General features: G+C 47.7%; 1 protein-coding gene across 1 annotated transcript in view; it reads right to left on the reverse strand.

Annotated features, from left to right (window-relative positions):
• The window catches only part of RDH8 (retinol dehydrogenase 8), a 219,441-nt gene that overhangs the window by 58,662 nt on the left and 138,095 nt on the right, over positions 1-22,684 (reverse strand). Inside the window, exon 4 of the mRNA XM_086959032.1 lies at positions 2,512-2,605. Coding sequence (XP_086815158.1) covers positions 2,512-2,605 — 94 coding nt within the window. The remainder of the gene's footprint in view (positions 1-2,511; positions 2,606-22,684) is intronic.

Below are 22,684 nucleotides of genomic sequence, written 5' to 3' on the forward strand. Positions count from 1 at the left end.
TGACGCACCAGCGGTGCATTTCACTGCCCCGTATTTACAAGGACAGGAAAAGCCACCCTATACACGCAGCATGCAGCTCCCATGGAACCTGACATATTTCCAGGTTTACGAGGAATCGTAAACCTGGAAACGTGTTAGAATGCTATGACAACCTAGGGGTGGCGTAGTGAGGCGCAACGAGGAGAAATGTTTTAATTTCTCTTCATTTTTTCCTCTTTCAATGCGTGCTGCATTCTACAGCACACATTGGAAGAGGAAAATGATTGTAGGTATTGTTTTAGTGCAGGAAGGTGCCCCTTCCTGCACAAAAACAATGTCCCTATGACGCACGCATCCTTGCACCATGGTGCAAGGGTGCATGCGCCAGCGCATGGCAGCTGTCTGTGCGCCAGCGCAGGGGAGATCACAGGAATGCGACATATTAATGTAAATATGTTGCATTTCTGTGCTTTGAAAGGGCTGCAGCGTTGCGCAGCCAAAGGGCTTGCGGTGCCGCGCTGCAGCAGTTTCTTGTAGATCTGCCCCCAGGTGTTTACAGAGAGCAAGAGAGGGAAAACACATGAATTGGAAAGGGTGTGGAAGAGAAAGAAGGAAAACCGTCACACAAAGATAGAAACAGAAACTTGCAAGAGAGATAAAGAGTAGGAGAATGTCTGGTAGTAGTAAGAGGTGGATTTAAGACTGACAGTCTTGCTATGCAGTGCGCCAACGTTTAAGGCTGGGGCTTCTCAACAGAGCTTCGGGCACTGACCAGGGCTGGACTTGGAACAGAAACCGGCCTTGGCAAACTGTTCAGCTGCCCCCCCCCCCCCCCCTCCCCCCCACCTCCCCGCTGGGTGAGGGAGAGTGCTGCCGAGCAGTTTGTGAGGGCCGGTTACGGCCGATTTTGTTATGGGGGCCAATAGTACCGACCATTGTAGACAAATACGGCCCAAAACCGGCCCCCTCCCTTATGGCCTACCGGGGAAACGCCCGGTACCCACTAAGCACTGCCTTTAATTTATATTTTTGGTGAAAAAATCTGGGAATTATAGAGGGAAGAGTGGAGATATGTGTTCCACATTCATATGGGCGAAACTTAATAATTAAGAAAAAAAAGAGGGAACTGAGGTGCTTGCTTCTGAAAGTGAATTCATCCATCATATAGTTCTGACTGTTGAGAAAAATAGGACCCATGTTTTGAAAATCGCAAGAAGGGATTCCTTGTTACAGAACAACCTAGAGATTATTAGTACTGATTTAACCTTCATCGAAAAGTGACATCATCGTGACTGACAAAAATGCTTTTATACAACTGCTTCCCTCTCGTTCTTATTGTGAATGCAAGTGTTGCTGCTGCGTAGGCAAGTAGGTTGATCCTCAATCCTGTTTAACACGAAACATGGGGAGGAGGAGTCAAGTGAATGCTAAAAGGGATTTTCTAATAAAAAATGCTGACCCTCGGATCACCCACAAAAACAGGGCCAAGGCTCTCATATTAAACTTATTTGATAACATTTTCAGAAGAGAAGACAATAACAGCAAACCTGTTTATAGTGACAAGCAGAGTACAGAAAACTGATATCTTTACTCAATAGATCAACTAAATTCCAGACGCCAGATGCCAACCAAACAACCTCAGGGCATTGTTGTGAATTTGGTCATGAAGACCAAACACACAAAAAACGCCATGGATGCTTTACCCATGCTTGTCTGTCCATCAGTGCAAGATGTAGCCCACCCACATCCTCTCTGACACAGCATTGAGTGCATCACACAAACACAAGTCGACCGAACTGGATGAGCATCAAAGTATTACCAAAAAGAACCTGTATGTCCAAACAACACAACCAGCAAACTGCTACCTGACTACTCTGGAGATCCACTAAGGAACAAACCGGCCAATCTCTATCCCACAATAATGATGTCAAATCCTGTGTTTTTTCTATGACACTCTGTGAATCATGTTGACTGTCGATTTGCAGGTTGTATGCAAATCAAAGTAGTATTTTTTTTGCCTGTCCGTCAACAGTTACCATGACTGAAAACTGATCTTTGCGGCTTCCCACCGCACTGCATGAACATCGCTTTAACACCCTCCCTCCATGGCCTAGAAAGCCCTTTGGAACACAACAAAGTGACCTGAATTAGTAAGCTGATAAAACTTTAAGCTGTCTCAATAGCCAACATTTTTTTACGTCAGTGCTAGCGGAAATACTGGTATATACATACATATATATATATATATATATATATATATATATATATATATATATATATATATATATATATTCGTCATGAGGACCTACTACTGGTATATATATATATATATATATATATATATATATATATATATATATATATATATATATATATATATATATATATATATATATATATATATATATATATATATATATATATATATATATATATATATATATATACCAGTAGTAGGTCCTCATGATGAAAGTAACTAATGAGAACTTTCAAATGTCGATATCAAACACACAAACACCAGTTCCCTCTTACAATATATTAAACTTTAGAAGTTGGACCGCAAGACTCTCACAGAATCCTTCCATGGCGAATTTGGATGCAGCGTAGACATCATTGAAAACGACACCTGAAAAGAAAAGAAGAGATGGTCATGAACAGTCAACGTTGTTTTTTATGCCTTCAATTTCCAAACATTTCAAGAAGCCAGTGAGCTATGCATCTATTCCGAGAGGTTGAATAGCGGAACAACGCAGGGAAATACTCTGCATGCCTTTACCACTTTTTACCCCGCATTTTTTTAGAACGCAGATGCTTTTATAATGTATGCCTTTCCCATGCATTGTTTATATATATATATTTATATATGTAAACAATGTATTTGTGGGGGGAGACTCCCCACACCCCCGAACGTACCTTAAATGCGTGGTACAGGCATACGTTGAAAAAGCATATGCGTTCTAAAACCATGGGCCGCATTATGATGGAGGATTTTCCGCCTCCTCCGGGCCGGCGGAAGCCACCTCCGGCCCGGAGGAGGCGGAAAATCCTCTGCGGACTCACCAAAGACCCACCGCCGCATTACGATGGCTGGTGGGTCTTGATTTCTGTCCGCTGCTTTTCCGCCATGGTTGGATTACAACCGCAGCGGAAAAGCTCTAATTTGGCTGGCAGTGTCTATCAGACACCGCCAGCCAAATTAGGAAGCATTTGTAAACATGCTTTTCTGCTGCGGTTTTTCCGCCGTGGAAAAGCATGTGTACTTTTGATTTTGGGGGCCCGTTGCGGGCCCCCAGGGTGTTGGCGGGTGGGGGGTGCACATGGGGGGTACCTATGGTACCCCCCAGCACTTACATGCACTAAGCGGCAGGCACCGCGCGGTGCCTGCCGCTTTGTGCATGTAAATGTTAAACATGCACTTTTCACATTGCGGCTGGTGCTGCTTGAAGCAGCACCCGCCGCAATGTTAAATATCCAGGATGTGACCGCCAGGGTGGCGGTCACATCCTAATCGCCCATGAGGGAACGCCGCAGCCCATGCGGACGTTCCCTCATCCTCTGGGGTCGCGGACGGACGCAAGTCCGTCCGCGATCCTAATGAGGCCCTAGTGTGGTAAAAAATGTGTGGTAAAGGTACAACGTAAAGGCTGTTTCCCATTCCAAGATAATTGCTTGTTTCTTTAAGGCTAGTGCCTATCTCTTACATTACTAGATATTTAGGGTAAAATCTAAGACCAAGTGCGCCACATGAGCAGGATTTGCCTGGAGACTCGTTTAGATTGTAATTTCTGAGCTCTCCTAACCGGGATTTAATTACAAATGAGCCCTAGAGAGACAAATAATACCAAGTAAAGTCACAGCCAAAACTATACACAGAATTTTTGTTTATTACATGACCTATTGTAAATACAAGTAAACCCTGAATTGTGACCACACACATATACTGATGACATAATTGCAAATGGAACCTGGGTTACATTTTTGCGAGTAAGTTGAGTGCAATTATACAGGCAATGGATAATAGGCCAGATGTACTAAGTAGGCCTGGGCGGAGTTCACAGAGCTTCGTTATGTGGAATTCCATGAAGTGACCAAAGAACTCTGATGCGCTATGAGGGGTTCCGCAAACGGCGGAGTGCGCTTAGTCATGCCTGTTTGCATCAATTTTCAGTGCTGGATGTTTGTACCGTACTAGAAAATATCAACGAGAACAGCACTATGTGCAACGCTGAGGGTGCTGCTTCTTTTCTGCCTCTCCAATAGATTTTCTACTCGAGCAGCAGCTTTCTCAACGCGAACAGAAGGTTTCTCAACGTGAGCAGTTGACCGTTCGTGTTGAGAAATCCGACCACCTGCATTGAGAAATCTTACTGGTAGGTGGATTTTCTTGCTTGCGCTCTCCAACTTGACAATGGCGATCAGGAACAAGGAAAAATCTCACCCGAGGTGGATTTTCCTCGTAAGTACTTGCCAACTTGATGTTACTGAGCAAGTGAGGAAATGGAGCTGGGTTTTTGGAAACTCAGCATGCTCCGTGGAGTGTGGAAAACTCTGCAAACTCCACAAAGCAGACTTCATTGCCCAGGCCTAGTACTAAGCTATTTTGCTGTTGCTGTTGCAAAGGATCCAATTTATTATATTGGATCCTTTGCACCAAATATCTTTTTGTTATGAAGCAAACTTAAAAAGCAAGTTTGTCACAATTTCAGTTTGTGAGTAAAGACGAAATCGCTATTTGGAAGTGCCGTGTTTAGCGTGTACCTTCCAAACAGCGATTCATAATGTGATTTAGTAAGGTTCTGCGATCAAAACTCTGGTCCAAACACTTTACTATTTTACTGTCTACACAAAGGTAATGGTAACCCAATTGAAACTGGAAGTGGTCTCCGATCCCCCACCTCTTTTGTGAATGCTGACGCAACATATTTCGGATTAGGTAGTGATCCACAGGAGTCTGTCAAAGAAAATGGGCTGCACAAAAAAATGTATGGTTCTATTTAAAAGCAACCACAGACCTGGTGGTCTGCTGACCGCAACAGGCCACCATCCTTGTGATGGTAGTAAATCATTGAGGGTTGCAATTAGTGACCTACCTCATTAACTATTGGATTGACAAAAGTCGGTGCACAACTTGAAACCACTTTTTGAGAATCCTATCTTAGTATATTTGGCCAATAGTTCCCAAATTCTTTCCATGATCTGCATTAGCACAGATTGGGAGTGCAATGTAAGTAGGGGTGGGTGTTACACATGGCTCCGCCTGTGGAGTTAGCGGAGTTTGCTTACTCCGCTCTCTGCTTGGAGCACAAAGTTTCAGGGACAACTCTGTAGTTCTGCGTGGTGAAGTTTACCGGCACACACCCCTAAATTAGGTACTGCCTCAAACATCACCCACGAAATAGCACCCCTCACCACTTACAAACTGCAGGAGCCCTGCTCATTGTAGGCAAAGGATGTGTAGAAAGGAGCATGTAGGATTGAAATACTGACTGTATGAAGTAACACAGGCAGAAATCAGTGGCTAATGGTAGAGCAGCAAAGAAGAATGGCTCACCACTCATTGCAAGTTTCTTCTCATTCTGAGTATTCACCCAGCCAGATAACAGCACTTAGGGGCCAATTATGATTGCGGTTTTTCCGCATCCTCGGGGCCGGCGGAAGCCACCGCCGGCCCAGAGGATGCGGAAAAACTGCAGCGGACTGACCAAGGACCCACCGCCACATTAGGATGGCTGGTGGGTCTTGGTTTCCGTCCGCAGCTTTTCCGCTGCGGTCGGCTTACAACCGCGGCGGAAAAGCTCTGATATGGTGACGGTGTCTCTCAGACACCGTCCGCCATATCAGGATGGGCTTTAAAAAGTGCTTTTCCGCGGCGGGTTTTCCGCCGTGGAAAAGCATATGGATCTTCACTGCGGGGGCCCATTGCGGGCCCCCTAGGTGAAGGGGGGTGGGGGGTGCACATGGGGGGTACCTATGGTACCCCCCTGCATTTGCATGCAGAAAGCGGCAGGCACCGCGCGGTGCCTGCCTCTTTCTGCATGCAAATGCAATGCGTGCATTTTTAACATTGCCGCGGGTGCAGCTTGAAGCTGCACCCGCTGCAATGTTAAAAATAGAGGATGTGACCGCCAGGGTGGCAGTCACATCCTAATTGCACAGGAGGGAACTCCGCATGCCATGCTGAGGTTCCCTCCTGCTCTGGGGTCGCGGACGGACGTAAGTCCGTCCGCGATCCTAATCGACCCCTAAGTCGCTGTTATCCAAGGGTTTGCTCACCAGTGCTGACCTCGTCATACGAATTGCAAAGTAAATCTGCATTTGGCCTGGGCACAGGAACAAGGGCATTCCATTCAGAGTCCTCCATGATGGAAGAGTCAGGCAACCCATTCACTAAAGGAAGTGAAAAACGCTTTTCACATCAGAACCACCAAACATTCAGCTACCAAATCACAAGCCATCATACAGTATGTAATGCTCAGCAGCCAGTGAATAGCGAGGAATGTTGTGCTAGCCAATCACTAAAAACAGTTTATCAGCGGCGGCCGGCACGTATAAACGCGGTGAGCCATGAAGTCGACATATGATGGAATAGCTATGAATAAATAAATAGATAACACCTATTCCATAGTCTGTCGGCTCCCCTCTGCTGCGCCCTGCCATGCCCCTCTGCCCCACCATGCTTACCTGTGCCAGCCACCACTGGAGTTTATCCAGTGAATGTCAAGTAATCTGGACACCAGTAAATAAAATGTTTACGCAAACATGATTGGTTGTGAACAAGCTTCACTGCAGCTTTACCACAGAATAGGCCCTTGAGAACAAGAATAAATACGAAGGGTAGATTTGTGTTACTCTAAAGTGCTCATGAGGCTAATGCTGCTGTCGCCATTGCTCAGTGGGAAGACGTCTGTACTCAGCAGCATCAACTGCTCACATCCCTGGCCTGCTGCATAACAACAACAGAGCCGAAGGGCATCCCAGTGACAGTACAAGACAGGATACCTGCCAGGGCCTCCTCCGGCAGAGTAGCAGGCAAGCAGAAGAAAGGCACTGATGAATGAGAGGAGAATGTGGCACACTGGTAGCCTGTGCCTTGACAGATATCACTGGCCACACAATGGCACCATTGGACAGGTGAGGCAGCAGCCTGGGAGCGCCACTTTCTGGCTGACTTGTGAGACATGTTTGCAGACTGCTGATGAAGCTATGATGTCCCTTACTACTCATATTTCAAAACGATGTACTGCTGAATCTGCTGAGTTTTCATTTTACTCTGCAGAATTCCATGGAGTAAAACTCAGTGAACTTCCCCCACCCGAAGTGTAAGGCTGCATTTTGCACATAAGTAGATTCATAAAGGCAAAATGTGATGTGTGATATTCGTAGTTGTGCAAAATGTGCAAACTGTTTTGTAAGCTCATCTTGGATCTCCAAGAACACTGAGCTCCTGGGACATGCCACTGGTGAGGCATGAGCAGATTCCAGTGATTTCTGGCAAAAGTTATGTGCTTCCTCTCCAGACAGGTGGCGGCTAGGGTTATTTTAATTGTTTGTCCAGCTGCCCGAACGAGCAGCAGTGTGGCTGCTTGAGAAGGCCACTAACATAAACAAAGTTTCAAGCCACAATGGGATGGAATATAACCTTTGCTGGGGGTGGCGTAGGGAGGGACACACACGTGATTTGCCGACAGCCGGCCCCTGAGGGAGGGCGGCTAACCCCCCCTGTGGGCGGCAGACAAACCGCAGAGCAGCAAGAGGGCACATTCTTGAACCAACCAAAAAGGCAGTGCCTGACAAGGAAGTTTGGGTTCGAATTGACCAATCGGGAAAGAGGGGTGTGGTCACAAGCATGGCCAAGAGGCGACTGAGACCAGCAATCCTCAGCTTTGTCGCGGGAGGAAATTTATGTTGCCACTGTATGAGAGGCCGCAGTTATGCGCTTCGACAAGGAAGCGGAACAACCATTCCAACTGGTAGGGTGTGTGACCAGCCCTTTTTTTCAGAGGCGCGTCCCTGTGAGGACGGTGGTGCCCAAAAGAGGGTGGCTGTGAGCGGTAGTGGCTAACCACGTAACGGCATTTACACCCGGGATGGCGGAGTGCAATAGAGTGCTGTGGTTTGGACCACCAGAGACATCCATGTCATCAGAGCCGAAGGTGAGCGACATTGTGGTGACAGAAGTTAGTATGGCGCTGACGCGAGGGAGGAGCGGGGAGATGGGCTGCGTCGGAAGTAGAAGGAGGCCTCTCGGGCATGGTTGCTCTGAGGCTGGGTATTGTTTGGCCTTCCCGGAACCCTATTAACAACTATAGCCCTGTCTGGTAGGAACCATAACAATGGAGCAACATTTCACCCCGACCAGTTGCATTGCTGAATTGTGCCAACATAGGCGACTTCATCACGAACATTCTCCTTTTTTATATTCTCCTTCTGTTCCAACTTTATATTGAATCGTTTCTGATATCATTTCTCACTACATTGTTTTGATTCCACACACAGAGTGAAACTGCTATTTCCCAAATTTCTGATGTTCCCACTGTGTCCATCCGGACCTCCTTGAAAGAACACGAATAAGGCATACTTCATTCAGGGCAGTGTTTTATTCATTAAAAAACCCAATGCATTTCGTGCTTGACGGCACTTCTTCAGGGGTCACTACAATCAATAAAGAACAATCAACAGTAAATATAGCGACTGTCATCACATACATATTAATAGTTAATGCTGAACCAATTTAGTACGTTTTGCAATATATATTTCTGTTTAAAAAACAATAACAATACACCTATTCTTTTACAGAACAGCAATACTATCAGGCACATGCATCAAAGGATTTTGCGATCGCAGACGGTGCGAATCGCAAAAATCGTCCGTTTGCGATCGCAAAATCTGCATTTGGAATGCATGAAGGGTGAGGGCCCTCACAATTTGAGCATTCGCAAATGTTTGCGAATTCTCAAATTGCGATTGCATTTAAGGAATTGCATTTTGCGATTCCTTGAATGCAATGCATGAAACTTAAAAAAATTGCGATTTCGCAATTAGGGGGACCAAATTATCATGAGGTTGAACCTCATGGTAATTTGCGAAAACTTTGAAAAATGCACTTTTGTGCATTTTTCAAAGTATCATGTTGTGCACACACATGCCCTTAGGGCATGTGTGTGCACAACATATGTGCACAGATTGATTTCAGGAGTGCAACAGGGTGTCCTTTGGACACCCCTGCACCCTTGAAATCGCATTCTCAATTTGCGATTCGCTAATTGCTAATCGCAAATTGAGAATGTCTTCCCATTCATTCCTACTAGGCCCATAGGAATGAATGGGGAGGTATTCCTTAATTGCGACTCGCAATGTGCAAGTCGCAATTAAGGAACATTAAGAAATCGCAAATTTTTTTGCGATTTCTTGATGCATTGCATTTTGTGATTCCTTAATTGCAATTCCTTATTTTTCGCAATTAACCGGTTCGATGCTGATGACGGAACCGCTCCGTCATCAGCAGCGGGTGCACTGTGCTGATGACGGAGCGGTTCTGTCATGGCCCGGCCGCCCCGCCTGCGCGGCCTGATTTCGCGCCTGCACGGCGCGTTCTATTAGGAGGGCGGGGCCATGACGGAACCGCTCCGTCAAGAGCACAGCGCAACCGCGGCTGGTGACGGAGCGGTTCTGTCACCAGCATGCGGCTGCCGTGCGGCCGCCCCGCCCGTTTAGCGCTGCGGCGGAATAGCCGCCGCAGCGATGTGGCTAAGGAATCGCAAAAAGCAATATTGAGGCATGTGCCTTTATATCCCTTGCGCTTAAACATATCAGTGACAAAACATACATTCCCTCCTGCTTCCGTTACTCTCTACCTGCAAGCTGCAGATCACGCCTGTCTCTAATGCCTCTCAGTCTCATAGTGATTTATCAAGGTTAACAGCTCCCCTCCTAACCTCGATGACATACACCTTTCTACAATTGCAATGAACGTTAAATAAAGTTGCCCTTCCAATGTTTCTCCCACATTTTGCCAAAAACACGCACTACCAGCCCACCAACAAAAATACAGATGCATTTTTCTCAACTTCTTCCCCGTGCATTTTGACTCGATAATACTACTGATAAAGTACATACCACCACAGTATGCACGTACCTGCCCTGAGCCGTTAAAACTTTCCATCCTTAGAGTGACTTCAGACCAACATGTCTGCGCCCCACCCTCGCTTGCATTTTTAATCCTTCCTTTCCCCGCCCAGTAAGGCACTCTGATTATGTTATCAGCGCAGTAATTATTTCCAGCTAATGATGTGAAAAAAAGGGAGCAGGTGCAGGTGGGAGGCTTCACACAGCACTTGATAACTGCTGTTCCTACGGGCGTGCTTCATGGCCAAAGGATGGTGTGGTGCGCTACGTTGGAAAGGCCCAGGCAGTTGTTGACTCTGCGTGAGGTGATTCCGGTAGCAGAGGTCCCGGCCAAGTAAGTATGGGCGGAAAATCCGTTTCGCTCGCGGATTTTGCGGATTTTCGGTAAATTCGCAATCCGCGAGATTCGCGAATCTCCCGCAAAATCCGCAAATCCGCGAGCAGCGGATTTTATGGCTTGCTCGCACTGTTCGTGTGAGTTCGCGGCTTCCCAGTACAACTTCGCGCCCCGCGAATAAGCGCTAAATTGCAGAAATACGATCTTAGCAAAACTGAAACTACTTACCAGGTTCAAAAGTTCAGGCTCATCATTAGTAGCCATTTCCTGTAGTGCTTCCTGAGGGGCCCCTCCAGAGTTCAGTTGCCTACTTGCAACTATTATGTGACCCTGCTCTGAACCTCAGAATAGTTCCACATATGCCACAAAGGTCCTGAATTACAGCTAAGGGAGACAAGCAGGAGCCAGGCTGGAAGTTCAAATCCATTAATCAGCCCCTAATTCATTATTGTCAGTTGGGGCAGTGCAGGTGTTGTAACTAATTTTGCAACAATGAAAGCACTTAGCAAGTGCAAAAGATCACTAATCAGGAAGCACTAAGGAAGCAGGTGCCAGCTAAAAAAATATTCTGTGACACATTAATCAGCCCCAAATTAATTCAGGTCACTTGAGGCAGGGAAGGTGTGCTTTGCTTTGCCACAATAATGTACACTGACTGGACAACCAGAGGGTGCTGTGATGAAACAGAGGGTGGCATGGGTGGGCCAGAGGGTGGCATGAGTAGTCAGAGAGTGGCAGTGGTGACAGAGAGTGGCAGTGATGAAGAAGAGTGTCCCAAACAGGCTGGACACGTAGAAACAACAAGTTCGCAAAACTTGCGACCCGACAGGTAAGTCCGCGTTTGCGAAATTGTACAAAACCCTCGCGAACTGGCAGAAACCCGTGCGAACACAAAAAAAAATCCGCAAATTCACGAGAATTCGCGGATTTTGCGAATTGCGAGTTCGCAAATCCGCAAAATTCGCGAACGCGAGATTCGCAAAATTCGCCCATGCTTACGGCCAACTGAGCTTCCTCCGCAAATACCAGTCAGCTGCCGCCAATGCGAGAGGTAGAGGGACGTTTTAAAGTTTGGTGCTGCACTTCCTCCTTGCATGACTAGGAGGAGGGAGATGCTGAACAGGTTGAATCCCTGAGGGAAATATTCTAAAGTATTATCTCGTGAGGGGACTTGTTTACTATTCTGCAGCTTTAAGCAGTTCAGATGGAGCATTGCTGTTTATGTAAAGCCTAGAGGCTTATTCTTCAGATGGCACAGCAAGCAAGCGTCGCCATCACTTAAGTGTCAGTCAGTCAGTCAATAATACTTTTAGTTCATTTCGTTAAAAACCGTAAAAGATTGTACAAGTTTGTTATACATAATAATTTAAAAATGGTGGTTTAAGAAGTGCGAAGAATAAAAACATTGTGCCGTCATTACTCAATCCTCACCAACAGTTGATGTAAGAAATATTAACTATATAATCAGCACAATTTAAAAATGTTGGATTCCACTGGCCCAGACACTGCAGGAACGACGTATGCCCGACCCACTACCCCGACTCTAATGCGACTCATGAAATGAAATACCATAAGAAGACACACGAGTCTAGGATAGGGGGCCAGAAAGTAAAACAAAGGGAAGGGACGTCAAAATGCTTCACCCCAAGCTGGACTGGACTACGATATCCAACCTCCACCTCCACGCCTCTGTATCTAGAAATACAAGATACACAGAATCAGTATTGCTCCTATTTCTCCTTGTACCCTCCCCTTCCACCCTGTCTCATAACCACACTCCACCATACACAATACACGATCTCCTTACTTGTGAATGATACAGGAACCGCTTTCAGGGAGGTCTCTGCAGCAACGAGAGTGAAACTCCAAAGTGGTTGGGAGCTTCCAGTTCCAGAAGGGGCTTATGAAAGGGAGACTGCACTCGGGAAACAAAATGCCCTAATCAGGGTCTCTAGGGGGAAAAAGCCATGTCCATAGGCATAAAACACACCCAAACTAATGTCCATAAGCGACTTTCCGTCAATAGACAAACAACGTTCCAAACAACAACTGAAACACTCTTCCGGGATCGGCAGCGTCTGCAGCTTTGCCCAGCGCGGCAGAAAACGCCCAAGCGGCACACAAAAAGGCGGACTGCCTACACAAGATGCGGAAACCGAGTGCGCTGCTTCCGTGTAGATACCGAAGGCACCGGTAAGAGTCTCTTCTCAGCGCGCACACACGCTTCTTCTTCTGCTTGTCGCCGAGTAAACCGGAGCCCCGGTATACCTCGGCTCTACCAAACAAACGTAACGAGTCAACGAGCTCCAGGGAGCAAGGTGCAAAAACTAAGGGAAAGGACGTGAGTCTTAACCACGTAAACAGGGGAGGGAAGGGCAAGGAATCGAAGCAAAACAAAAAAGGGATCCAATAAACCAGGGAACACGAGCCCGTGAACCCCAGTCAAAACTATAGCTCAGGAACAACAACCCAGCACCTGGAACCCAATATTAAAGATACCCAGCACTGATTCAAGGGAGGGGCGGTGCTTATGTTGTTCCCTCAAGGCTGATCATGTGATGGTGGAGCATGGCCATAGAGGACAGACTGGCTCTGGTTCCTAACAGTATCCCCCCCCAAAGGTCCTCCCCAACGGACGGGGTTTAGAGGGATGTTGTCTATGGAACAAACGAACCAGCCGAGGAGCATGCACGCTACCAGCTGGTTCCCAAGTCCGATCCTCAGGAGTATATCCCTTCCAATCCACCAGATAGAAGAGACGACCTCTCTTACGCCTGGAATCCAAAATAGCCTGAACCTCGAACTCCTCTTCCCCATCGATTAACAAAGGAGGGGGTGGTGGCAGAACCTGTGTCGATGGAACATAGGGCTTCAACAGTGATGTATGAAACACCGGATGGACCTTGTAATCATCGGGCAAAACAAGCTTCATAGCCACAGGATTAATCACTTGCTTTATGGCAAATGGTCCCACAAACATAGGCTGCAATTTACGAGACCCCTGCAACCTAAGATTGCGCGAAGCTAGCCACACCTGATCCCCTACCTTGTATGATGGAGCGGGGACTCTATGCTTGTCTGCCTGAACCTTCATAGTGTCTTTGGAGGCCTGTAACTGTTCTCGCGCTCTGTCCCATATTCCACCTAAGGACCTACATACATCGTCTATGGCTGGCACACGCCCAGTAGGCTGGATGGCTAACGCCCTGGGATGATAACCCAATGAACAGAAAAAGGGAGTCATACCTAATGCGGAATGCAGGCTGTTATTATATGCAAACTCAGCAATAGGAAGAGCCACCATCCAATCACAAGACAAGGACGCCACCAGACATCTCAGGTATTGCTCCATGGTCTGGTTCGTCCGTTCAGTCTGACCATCTGATTGCGGGTGGTATGCTGATGACAACCGTACATCTATCTTCAACCCCGAACACAATTCCGTCCAAAAATGAGACACAAACTGTGCTCCCCTGTCCGACACAATCGCAGATGGCAACCCATGGAGTCTAACTATCAATGCCATAAATACTAATGCCAAATCCCTGGTGGTAGGTACCTTGGTAACGGGATGAAATGTGCCATTTTTGTGAACAGATCTACTACCACCATTATAGCGGTATGTCCTGACACCAGAGGTAGGTCCGTCACAAAATCCATACTAATAGTATGCCAAGGAGCAGGAGGGACCTCTAAGGGCTGCAAAAGACCAGACGGCTTGGTGTGGGTAGGTTTGCTAATGGCACACACTGGACACGCCGCCACATAACCCTTGATATCCTTAATCAGCGAATCCCACCAAAACCATCGCATACACATCTCCCTCGTCTTTTGCATCCCCGGATGTGCTACCAACGAAGAGGAATGACACCACTCCAATACCGTCTGTCTCAGGGAGGGGGGAACAAACAGACGGTCTCCATGGTACAATAGCCCGTCCTGCATCAATACCTGTGGCAAAGCCATCCAAGGGGCCAAATCCAGTTGTCGGAGGTGCCGTTTGATTAGAGTGGGGAAGTCCTCAACATGCGTAACCCCTACAATCCTCTCTGCACTGATCATGGGTCTATCCTCCTTCACTCTGCCCTCTTCCTTCCCCTCCACGTGGATCCTAGAAAGGGCATCAGATTTTATTTGCTGTGCAGCGGGTCGATAAGTAATGACAAAGTCATACTCGTTAAAAAACAAGACCCACCGCATCTGTCGAGGTGTTAACGCCCGGGCGGAGCGAAAGAATTCAAGGTTCTTATGATCCGTATAGATAGTGATCGTGTGTCTAGCGCCCCAAAGATAATGGCGCCACTCCTCAAAAGACAATTTCACCGCCAGCAGCTCCCTCTCCGCCACCGTGTAATTGCGCTCCGCAGGCAACAAGGTCTTAGAAAAAAAGGCGATGGGATGCATCTGACCTGATTCAGCATCCCTTTGGGACAACACTCCTCCTACCGCACACAAGGAAGCGTCCGTTTCCACAAAAAACGGTAAAGCAGTATCGGGATGCACCAAAACAGGTGCTGACGTGGAGGACCTCAACAACAGACGAAAAGCATTCTGGACTTCAGAAGACCAGTCAAAGGAAACCCCCTTCCTCAATAATCGGGTCATAGGAGACACAATGTCCGAAAAATTGGGGATAAAGCGCCGATAAAAATTGGCGAACCCCAAAAGGGCCTGGATCTGTTTGACCATAGATGGGGTAGGCCAGGTGATAATAGTCTCTATTTTTCTGGGGTCCATTCGAATACCCTCTGCTGTGATGATAAACCCCAGGAATTCCACCTTTTGGGTACTGAACTGGCATTTCTCCAGTTTGGCGTACAAATGATGGTCCTGTAACTCTGCAACACTTCCGATACATGGTCGTGGTGTTCCGCCCTTGTCTCCGAGAAAATCAATATGTCATCTAAATAGACTATGACGCTTCTGTCCAGTTGTTCCCGGAGAACCTCGTTGATGAAGTATTGGAAGGCCGCTGGCGCATTGCATAAACCAAACGGCATTACACAATACTCGAATAGGCCAAATTTGGTCTTAAACGCAGTCTTCCACTCATCCCCGGGCCGAACTCGAATGAGATGGTAAGCGCCCCGCAAATCCAATTTCGTAAATATGGTTGCTTTGCGTAGCTGGTCTAACAACACGGGGATGAGTGGAAGAGGGTACCTATTCTTTACAGTAGCCTTATTCAAGGCCCTATAGTCCACACACGCCCTCAATGTCCCTTCCTTCTTTGGAATAAAGAAGATCGCTGATGACACAGGCGAGCAAGAGGGACGAATAAAACCCATCCTCAACATCTCATCCAGATACTCTTTGAGATGCACTTCTTCAGGTTCCGAGAGTGCATAAATGCGACAAGATGGTAAAGGAATACCTGGTGTTAAATCAATTTTACAGTCAAACGACCGGTGAGGAGGGAGTCCCTGCGCCTGGGTCTTATCAAAGACCTCCCGAAAGGCAGAATACTGTACAGGAACAGTCATCCCTTCCACTCCAGCACAAGACAAAGGAGTAATCTGTTCACTAGCTTCCTTGTAACAATGTGTAAGACAATGTTTGGAATCTAGGGTAACCAAGCGTTGCACCCAATCAATCTTCGGGTTGTGTCCCTGAAGCCATGGGACTCCCAACACCAAACCAAATGAAGGGGCGTCAATGAGGTCAAACACCACTGACTCCGAGTGTCCATTCTCACACAACAACGTCAGTGGTTCGGTTTGACGTGTGATAGAACCTGAAGTCAATTCCGTCCCATCAATAGCCCTTACTGGCTCTGGCTGTTGTTTGTACTGACATGGAATCCCCAATTTATCCGCCAATGATATGTCGATAAAATTCCCAGTGGCCCCGGAATCCAACAGGACTGACACGGATACACGGCTCCTTCCAGCCAACAATAGATGTGCCGGGATAATAAAGTGCCTGGGGATCTGGTCTATCGCACCCAGTACATCGTAGGTCCCTACTGCTCCTCTCCTCACGTCTGAACCCCGGTTCACTTGTACACACGCTACCTTTTTACTGAAGGGTAGACCTGAAGGTTTAACTGGACACTCACGGGCAAAGTGGCCACCTTGTCCACAGTACAAACATAACTTCAACTCTCTCCTCCGCCTCTTCTCGTCCATGGTTAACGGACCTCTCACTCCGCCTATCTCCATGGGTTCAGGGGCAGGCTTAGGTTCACCAGGTGGCCTTGTTTCTGGTTTGGAATAATTCCACCTGGGCACCTGACCACGACTACGGTCACCCCGCCTCTCAGACAACCTATGATTTAACTTCACCACCAGATCTATAAAGGCAGCACAGTCGTCTGGAGGATCAACCACCTGCGACACCACGTCCTTTAATTCGTCACACAAACCCTGATAAAACAAGGATGTCCTTTTGTCTGTTGGCCAGTGTGTCTCTGACACCAATCTAATAAATGTCGATATATAGGTCAGCAAATCCTGTCTGCCCTGTCACAACTTTAAGAGCTCTGCGTCACTTGCCTGCATAAAAGCATGTTTTGCAAATAGGCCTCTCATTAGTTCTTTAAATGTCTGATAGTCATGTATAACCGGGTCATCGTTATCCACAAGAGGGATAGCCCACTGAGCTGCTGTGCCAGCCAAATACGAGATGGTAAATGCCACCTTTGCCGTGTCATCCGGAAAAGCAGTCGGCCTGCACATAAAATGCAGTTGGCATTGTGTCATCAAGGTCCCAAACTTATTGCTATCTCCCATAAATCTCTCAGGGGGGGCCAAAGGGACAGGGACAGGCGTTGTAACAGTTACCGCTACGGGAGCATTCCCCTCCGCTCTCTGACCTGTCCCACCTCCGTATTGAAAAGTGGCTGGCTGTATTACAGATCCTTGTCCCCTTTCTCTCAACTGTTCTCTGCTCTCACTGCTCCCAGCTCCTGTTTTAGTCCTACATTCTCCTGCTGTAGATCTTGCACCTGAGCCTGCAAGGCAGCTACTGCCCCTACTATATCCTGTAAAGTAGGCACCCGTTCGGCTCCCCCCGTAGGACCACCCAAATCCTCATCCATACCTCGTCCAGGCAGTGTATTATTTTCGTGGGCTTGGTATTCTGTTGGATTCCACTGGCCCAGACACTGCAGGAACGACGTGTGCCCGACCCACTACCCCGACTCTAATGCGACTCATGAAATGAAATACCAAAAGAAGACACACGAGTCTAGGATAGGGGGCCAGAAAGTAAAACAAAGGGAAGGGACGTCAAAATGCTTCACCCCAAGCTGGACTGGACTACGATATCCAACCTCCACCTCCACGCCTCTGTATCTAGAAATACAAGATACACAGAATCAGTATTGCTCCTATTTCTCCTTGTACCCTCCCCTTCCACCCTGTCTCATAACCACACTCCACCATACACAATACACGATCTCCTTACTTGTGAATGATACAGGAACCGCTTTCAGGGAGGTCTCTGCAGCAACGAGAGTGAAACTCCAAAGTGGTTGGGAGCTTTCAGTTCCAGAAGGGGCTTATGAAAGGGAGACTGCACTCGGGAAACAAAATGCCCTAATCAGGGTCTCTAGGGGGAAAAAGCCATGTCCATAGGCATAAAAAACACCCAAACTAATGTCCATAAGCGACTTTCCGTCAATAGACAAACAACGTTCCAAACAACAACTGAAACACTCTTCCGGGATCGGCAGCGTCTGCAGCTTTGCCCAGCGCGGCAGAAAACGCCCAAGCGGCACACAAAGAGGCGGACTGCCTACACAAGATGCGGAAACCGAGTGCGCTGCTTCCGTGTAGATACCGAAGGCACCGGTAAGAGTCTCTTCTCAGTGCGCACACACGCTTCTTCTTCTGCTTGTCGCCGAGTAAACCGGAGCCCCGGTATACCTCGGCTCTACCAAACAAACGTAACGAGTCAACGAGCTCCAGGGAGCAAGGTGCAAAAACTAAGGGAAAGGACGTGAGTCTTAACCACGTAAACAGGGGAGGGAAGGGCAAGGAATCGAAGCAAAACAAAAAAGGGATCCAATAAACCAGGGAACACGAGCCCGTGAACCCCAGTCAAAACTATAGCTCAGGAACAACAACCCAGCACCTGGAACCCAATATTAAAGATACCAAGCACTGATTCAAGGGAGGGGCGGTGCTTATGTTGTTCCCTCAAGGCTGATCATGTGATGGTGGAGCATGGCCATAGAGGACAGACTGGCCCTGGTTCCTAACAAAAAACGCTGGGATATTCATTGAGGAGAAACCAGAAAATTGTTCAGGAGCAGGTGAGGAGAGACCAGTCTGTATTATAAGAGGCACTCAAGTTGATTCTTGTGTATTATCTAGTTCTTTGGCTGCCATTTCCCAAAACGTGATGGCTTTGCAATACAGTTCAACATTTGCAAACATACTTGACAAGAATTTTCAATTCTATTGAGGACAAGGAGGCGAGAATTATGCTTTTTCTCATTTCTTTAATGAAATGCTCAGCAGCCAATAAGATAACTAAAAAACTACATTTCCCATGAACACTAGGGAATAACCATAGAGTCTACAGTATAAAAGGTCCCAATGTTAGTCCTTCTTCCTCTTTCTTTGTTGAGGAAACAGTTCAAGTCCAGAAGGCAATCCAACGTAGATCAATAGGAACAGAACCAAACACGCCGCAGACATCCAAAGGAACTGGAAGCAGGAATTAGAAGAACACTGGGTCCCCGAACCAGGAAAGGGATGAAACTCAGGCGGATGGAACCGGCAAACACTACTTCAGGTCTGAACCTGAAAGAGATATATAGCCGTAATACCCAAATAGTGCAAGAAAATAAGAATGCAAACCAGGGGGGGGGGGGGGGGTGTCACGGAAAAAGAGAGTTTTGCAACATCATCAATACAGATTACAGCAAATAACAATGCAAATCAATTACAATGGGTGGGATAATCCTCGCCTCCTTGTCCTTAATAGAATTGAAAATTCTTGTCACGTATGTTTGCAAATTTTGAATTCTATGTTAGGACAGGAGGCTCCGATTATGCTTGTTCAAAGCTGATCCACCACCACAGAAGCAATATGATCTATTGGTTTATAGTAAAACGTTTTGAAAACTGAATCTGAAGACCAATCTGCGGCCTTCATAATGTCAAAAAGGGTGACACCCATGGAGAAAGCTTTAGAAGCCATCGCCCCACGTGCAGAATGTGCACCAAACACAGACACATCAATGCCAGCTTCTGACATGAGCCAACGCACCCAGCGTGCTAAAGTAGCTGGAGTTACATGGCGAAATGGTTTATGTAAGGCAATTAACAATTGACCCTGCATATCTGAGCGTAAAGAAGCAGTACTTACTTCATAATCCTTGAGACACTGCACAAAGCAAAGGTTGGGATGAGTGGGGAAAAGATGGATACGTAATCAAAGCAGTATTAGACTTAGTACGTCTAGAAAGACGAAAAGTAACACCCTCAGGCGTAAAACTGCGACCCGCAAGATCCAATGCGCGGACATCCGACACACATTTACAAGAGACAAGGCACAACAACATGGTCAACTTAGCAGACAACTGTTTGTGGGACAACAACGGATTAGAAGGCCAAGCCTCCAAGAACCGCAAAACGATGGAAACATCCCATAAAGAGACATACTTAGGAGTGGGCGGTTTCAAGAGACGAATACCTTTAGGCAATTTGGAAATGAAGGGGTGCTCACCAGCAGGCTTGCCATCAATCTGGATGTGGCCAGCCGAAATAGCGGAACGAAAATTATTGACTGTCCTATAAGCTAGACCTGAAGAGGCTAGGGATACCAGAAAATTAATGATCAAAGAGACATCTGCTGAAACGGGATCAACTTCCCGTTGAACACACCAATCACACCACCTCTTCCAAGCACCTTTGTATCGTTTGTGAGTATTGGGAGACCATGCCTCACTAATGAATTTGGAAGCGTCGCTAGAAATGCCTGGGATCGTCCAGCGGTCCCCGACATCCGCCAGGCCAGCAACTGGAGAGATCCGGACAGAATCAGGGGATGCGGATCTTCGAGAGGATCCAGCAAAAGATTCCACTTCTGGGGAAGAAGGAGAGGAGCCTCGCAAAACATTTCCAGGAGAACCGGGAACCATGCTTGAGCCCTCCAGAGCGGAGTAATCAGAATCAGATCCGCTCAATACCGTTTGGCGTAAGCCAGAACCCTGGGGATCATCATGAATGGGGGAAACGCATAGCACAGAGTCGATGGCCAAGCCTGAAGAAAGGCATCCGTGGCCAGGGCCAGCGGATCCGGTCTCCAACTGTAAAATAGCGGAAGTTGTGTGTTGAGGCGAGAAGCAAACAGGTCTATGTGACACTGGCTCCAACGCCGAAGAAGGGAGCAGAACACTCGAGGGTGAAGCCTCCAGTCGCTAAAGTCCCGAAGATGTCTGGAGTGCCAATCCGCAATTTGATTGTGGCGACCTGGAAGGTACTCCGCAATAACAGTGATCTTCTGCTGCAGGCAAAAATGCCAAAAATCCTTGGCTATCTCCGCAAGCACCTTGGACCGAGTCCCGGCCAGCTTGTTGACATAGCGGACTGCGGACACGTTGTCCATCCGGAGAAGAATGCAGCAATTGGATTGATGGGGAGAGAAGCACTTGATCGCAAAGGAACCCGCTAGGAGTTCCAGACAGTTTATGTGGAGAGATAACTCCTGAGGGGACCAACGACCCCCCCGTCGAGACAGGACCGCATCGGTCTCCCCAACCCCAGCGACTGGCATCGGATTCTATCACTAGTTCCGGCGACGCACCGAAGAGAGCTCGACCATTCCAGGCCTCCATGTGGTCTAGCCACCACTGCATCTCCTACCTCACTTCCTCCGACAGAGGAATCTGATCTGAGTACCTGAGGCCTTTCCGGAGATGTTGGATCTTCAGGTGCTGCATTGCCCTGTAATGCAGAGGACCCGGAAAGATCGCCTGAATGGAAGACGCCAACAGACCTACTACACGTGCCAACGATCTCAATGACACAGTCTGTCTGGAAATAACAGATGTCAATTCTTCTTGATGTAACGAATCTTCTGGCCGAGTCTATCTTGAAACCCAGAAAATCTATGGATTGAGTCGGTGTCAAAACCGATTTCGGAATGTTGATCAGAAAACCGAGAGATTGCAAAAGACCGATGGACCACTCCAGATGTGTCAGGAGCCTGAGCGGGCAATCCGCCATAAGGAGAATGTCGTCCAAACAAATAATCAGCCGTACACCCTGAGCTCGAAGATGCTCTACAACCGGTCTCATAAGCTTCGTGAAGCACCATGGTGCTGACGAAAGACCGAACGGGAGAACCTGATACTCGTACCAAACACCCTTCCACTGAAACTGGAGGAACCGACGATGGGGCTTGAAGATCGGAATCGACAGATATGCGTCCTTGAGATCCAGACGGACCATCCAATCTACTTCGCGAAGGAGATCCCGCAAGAGATGGATGCCCTCCATCTTGAAGTGGCGGCACACAACCCCTCCGTTGAAGTCTTTCAGGTTGAGAACCAGGCGAGATCCGCCTCCTTTCTTCTCGACCAGAAAGACTGAGCTGGCAAATCCCATCGGATGACGGGCGGTTGGAAGAATCGCCCCCTTTCCGAGAAGAACGTTGATTTCCTCGGAGAGGCAAGCTTGATCTTGAAGGGAAAAACTTAAAGGAGGGGGAGGACGGGTCTGATGCAGAGGGTGATAGAACTCTATCTTGAACCCTTGAACGGTTTCTAGCACCCATGCATCGCTGGAGATCATGCGCCAGTTGTCGAGGAAAAACTGTACTCTGCCCCCCAAAATCACATCGCAAGCATGAGTCAGGCTCACCTGCAGAGTTGGAGTCCTGGTAATGGCCCTGTTGTCCTCCGGAATGGCCTTTTCCATAGTGTCCTTTCCCCTGGCGGGAGGGATAGAAGTTCGCTCTGGCGGAGTATCCTGAGTCGTGGCCTCCTCCACGTTGAGAGGTGTTACCTCGGTGGGACTGTTGATTTGATCCTCGGCCGAAAGAGCGTCCACGATGTCGTCCGGCCTTGGCAAAAACCGGACGCATAGCCCGGCGCAAAGAAGCTTGCGCTTTATCGATGCCACTGAAGCTGGAAACAAATTTGGTAAGCTCCTTCAAGAAAGGCTGCCCAAACAAAAGGCCTTGCGCCTCCGGACCCGACTCAGAGGTCGATAGCTCCGCTAGTTTCGGGTCCAATTTCAAAAGAATTGACCGGCGCCGCTCTGAGGATACAGCACAATTGGCGTTACC

The sequence above is a fragment of the Lissotriton vulgaris genome, chromosome 1_1 (genome assembly GCF_964263255.1).
Source record: "Lissotriton vulgaris chromosome 1_1, aLisVul1.2, whole genome shotgun sequence".
Classification (NCBI taxonomy): Eukaryota; Metazoa; Chordata; class Amphibia; order Caudata; family Salamandridae; genus Lissotriton; species Lissotriton vulgaris.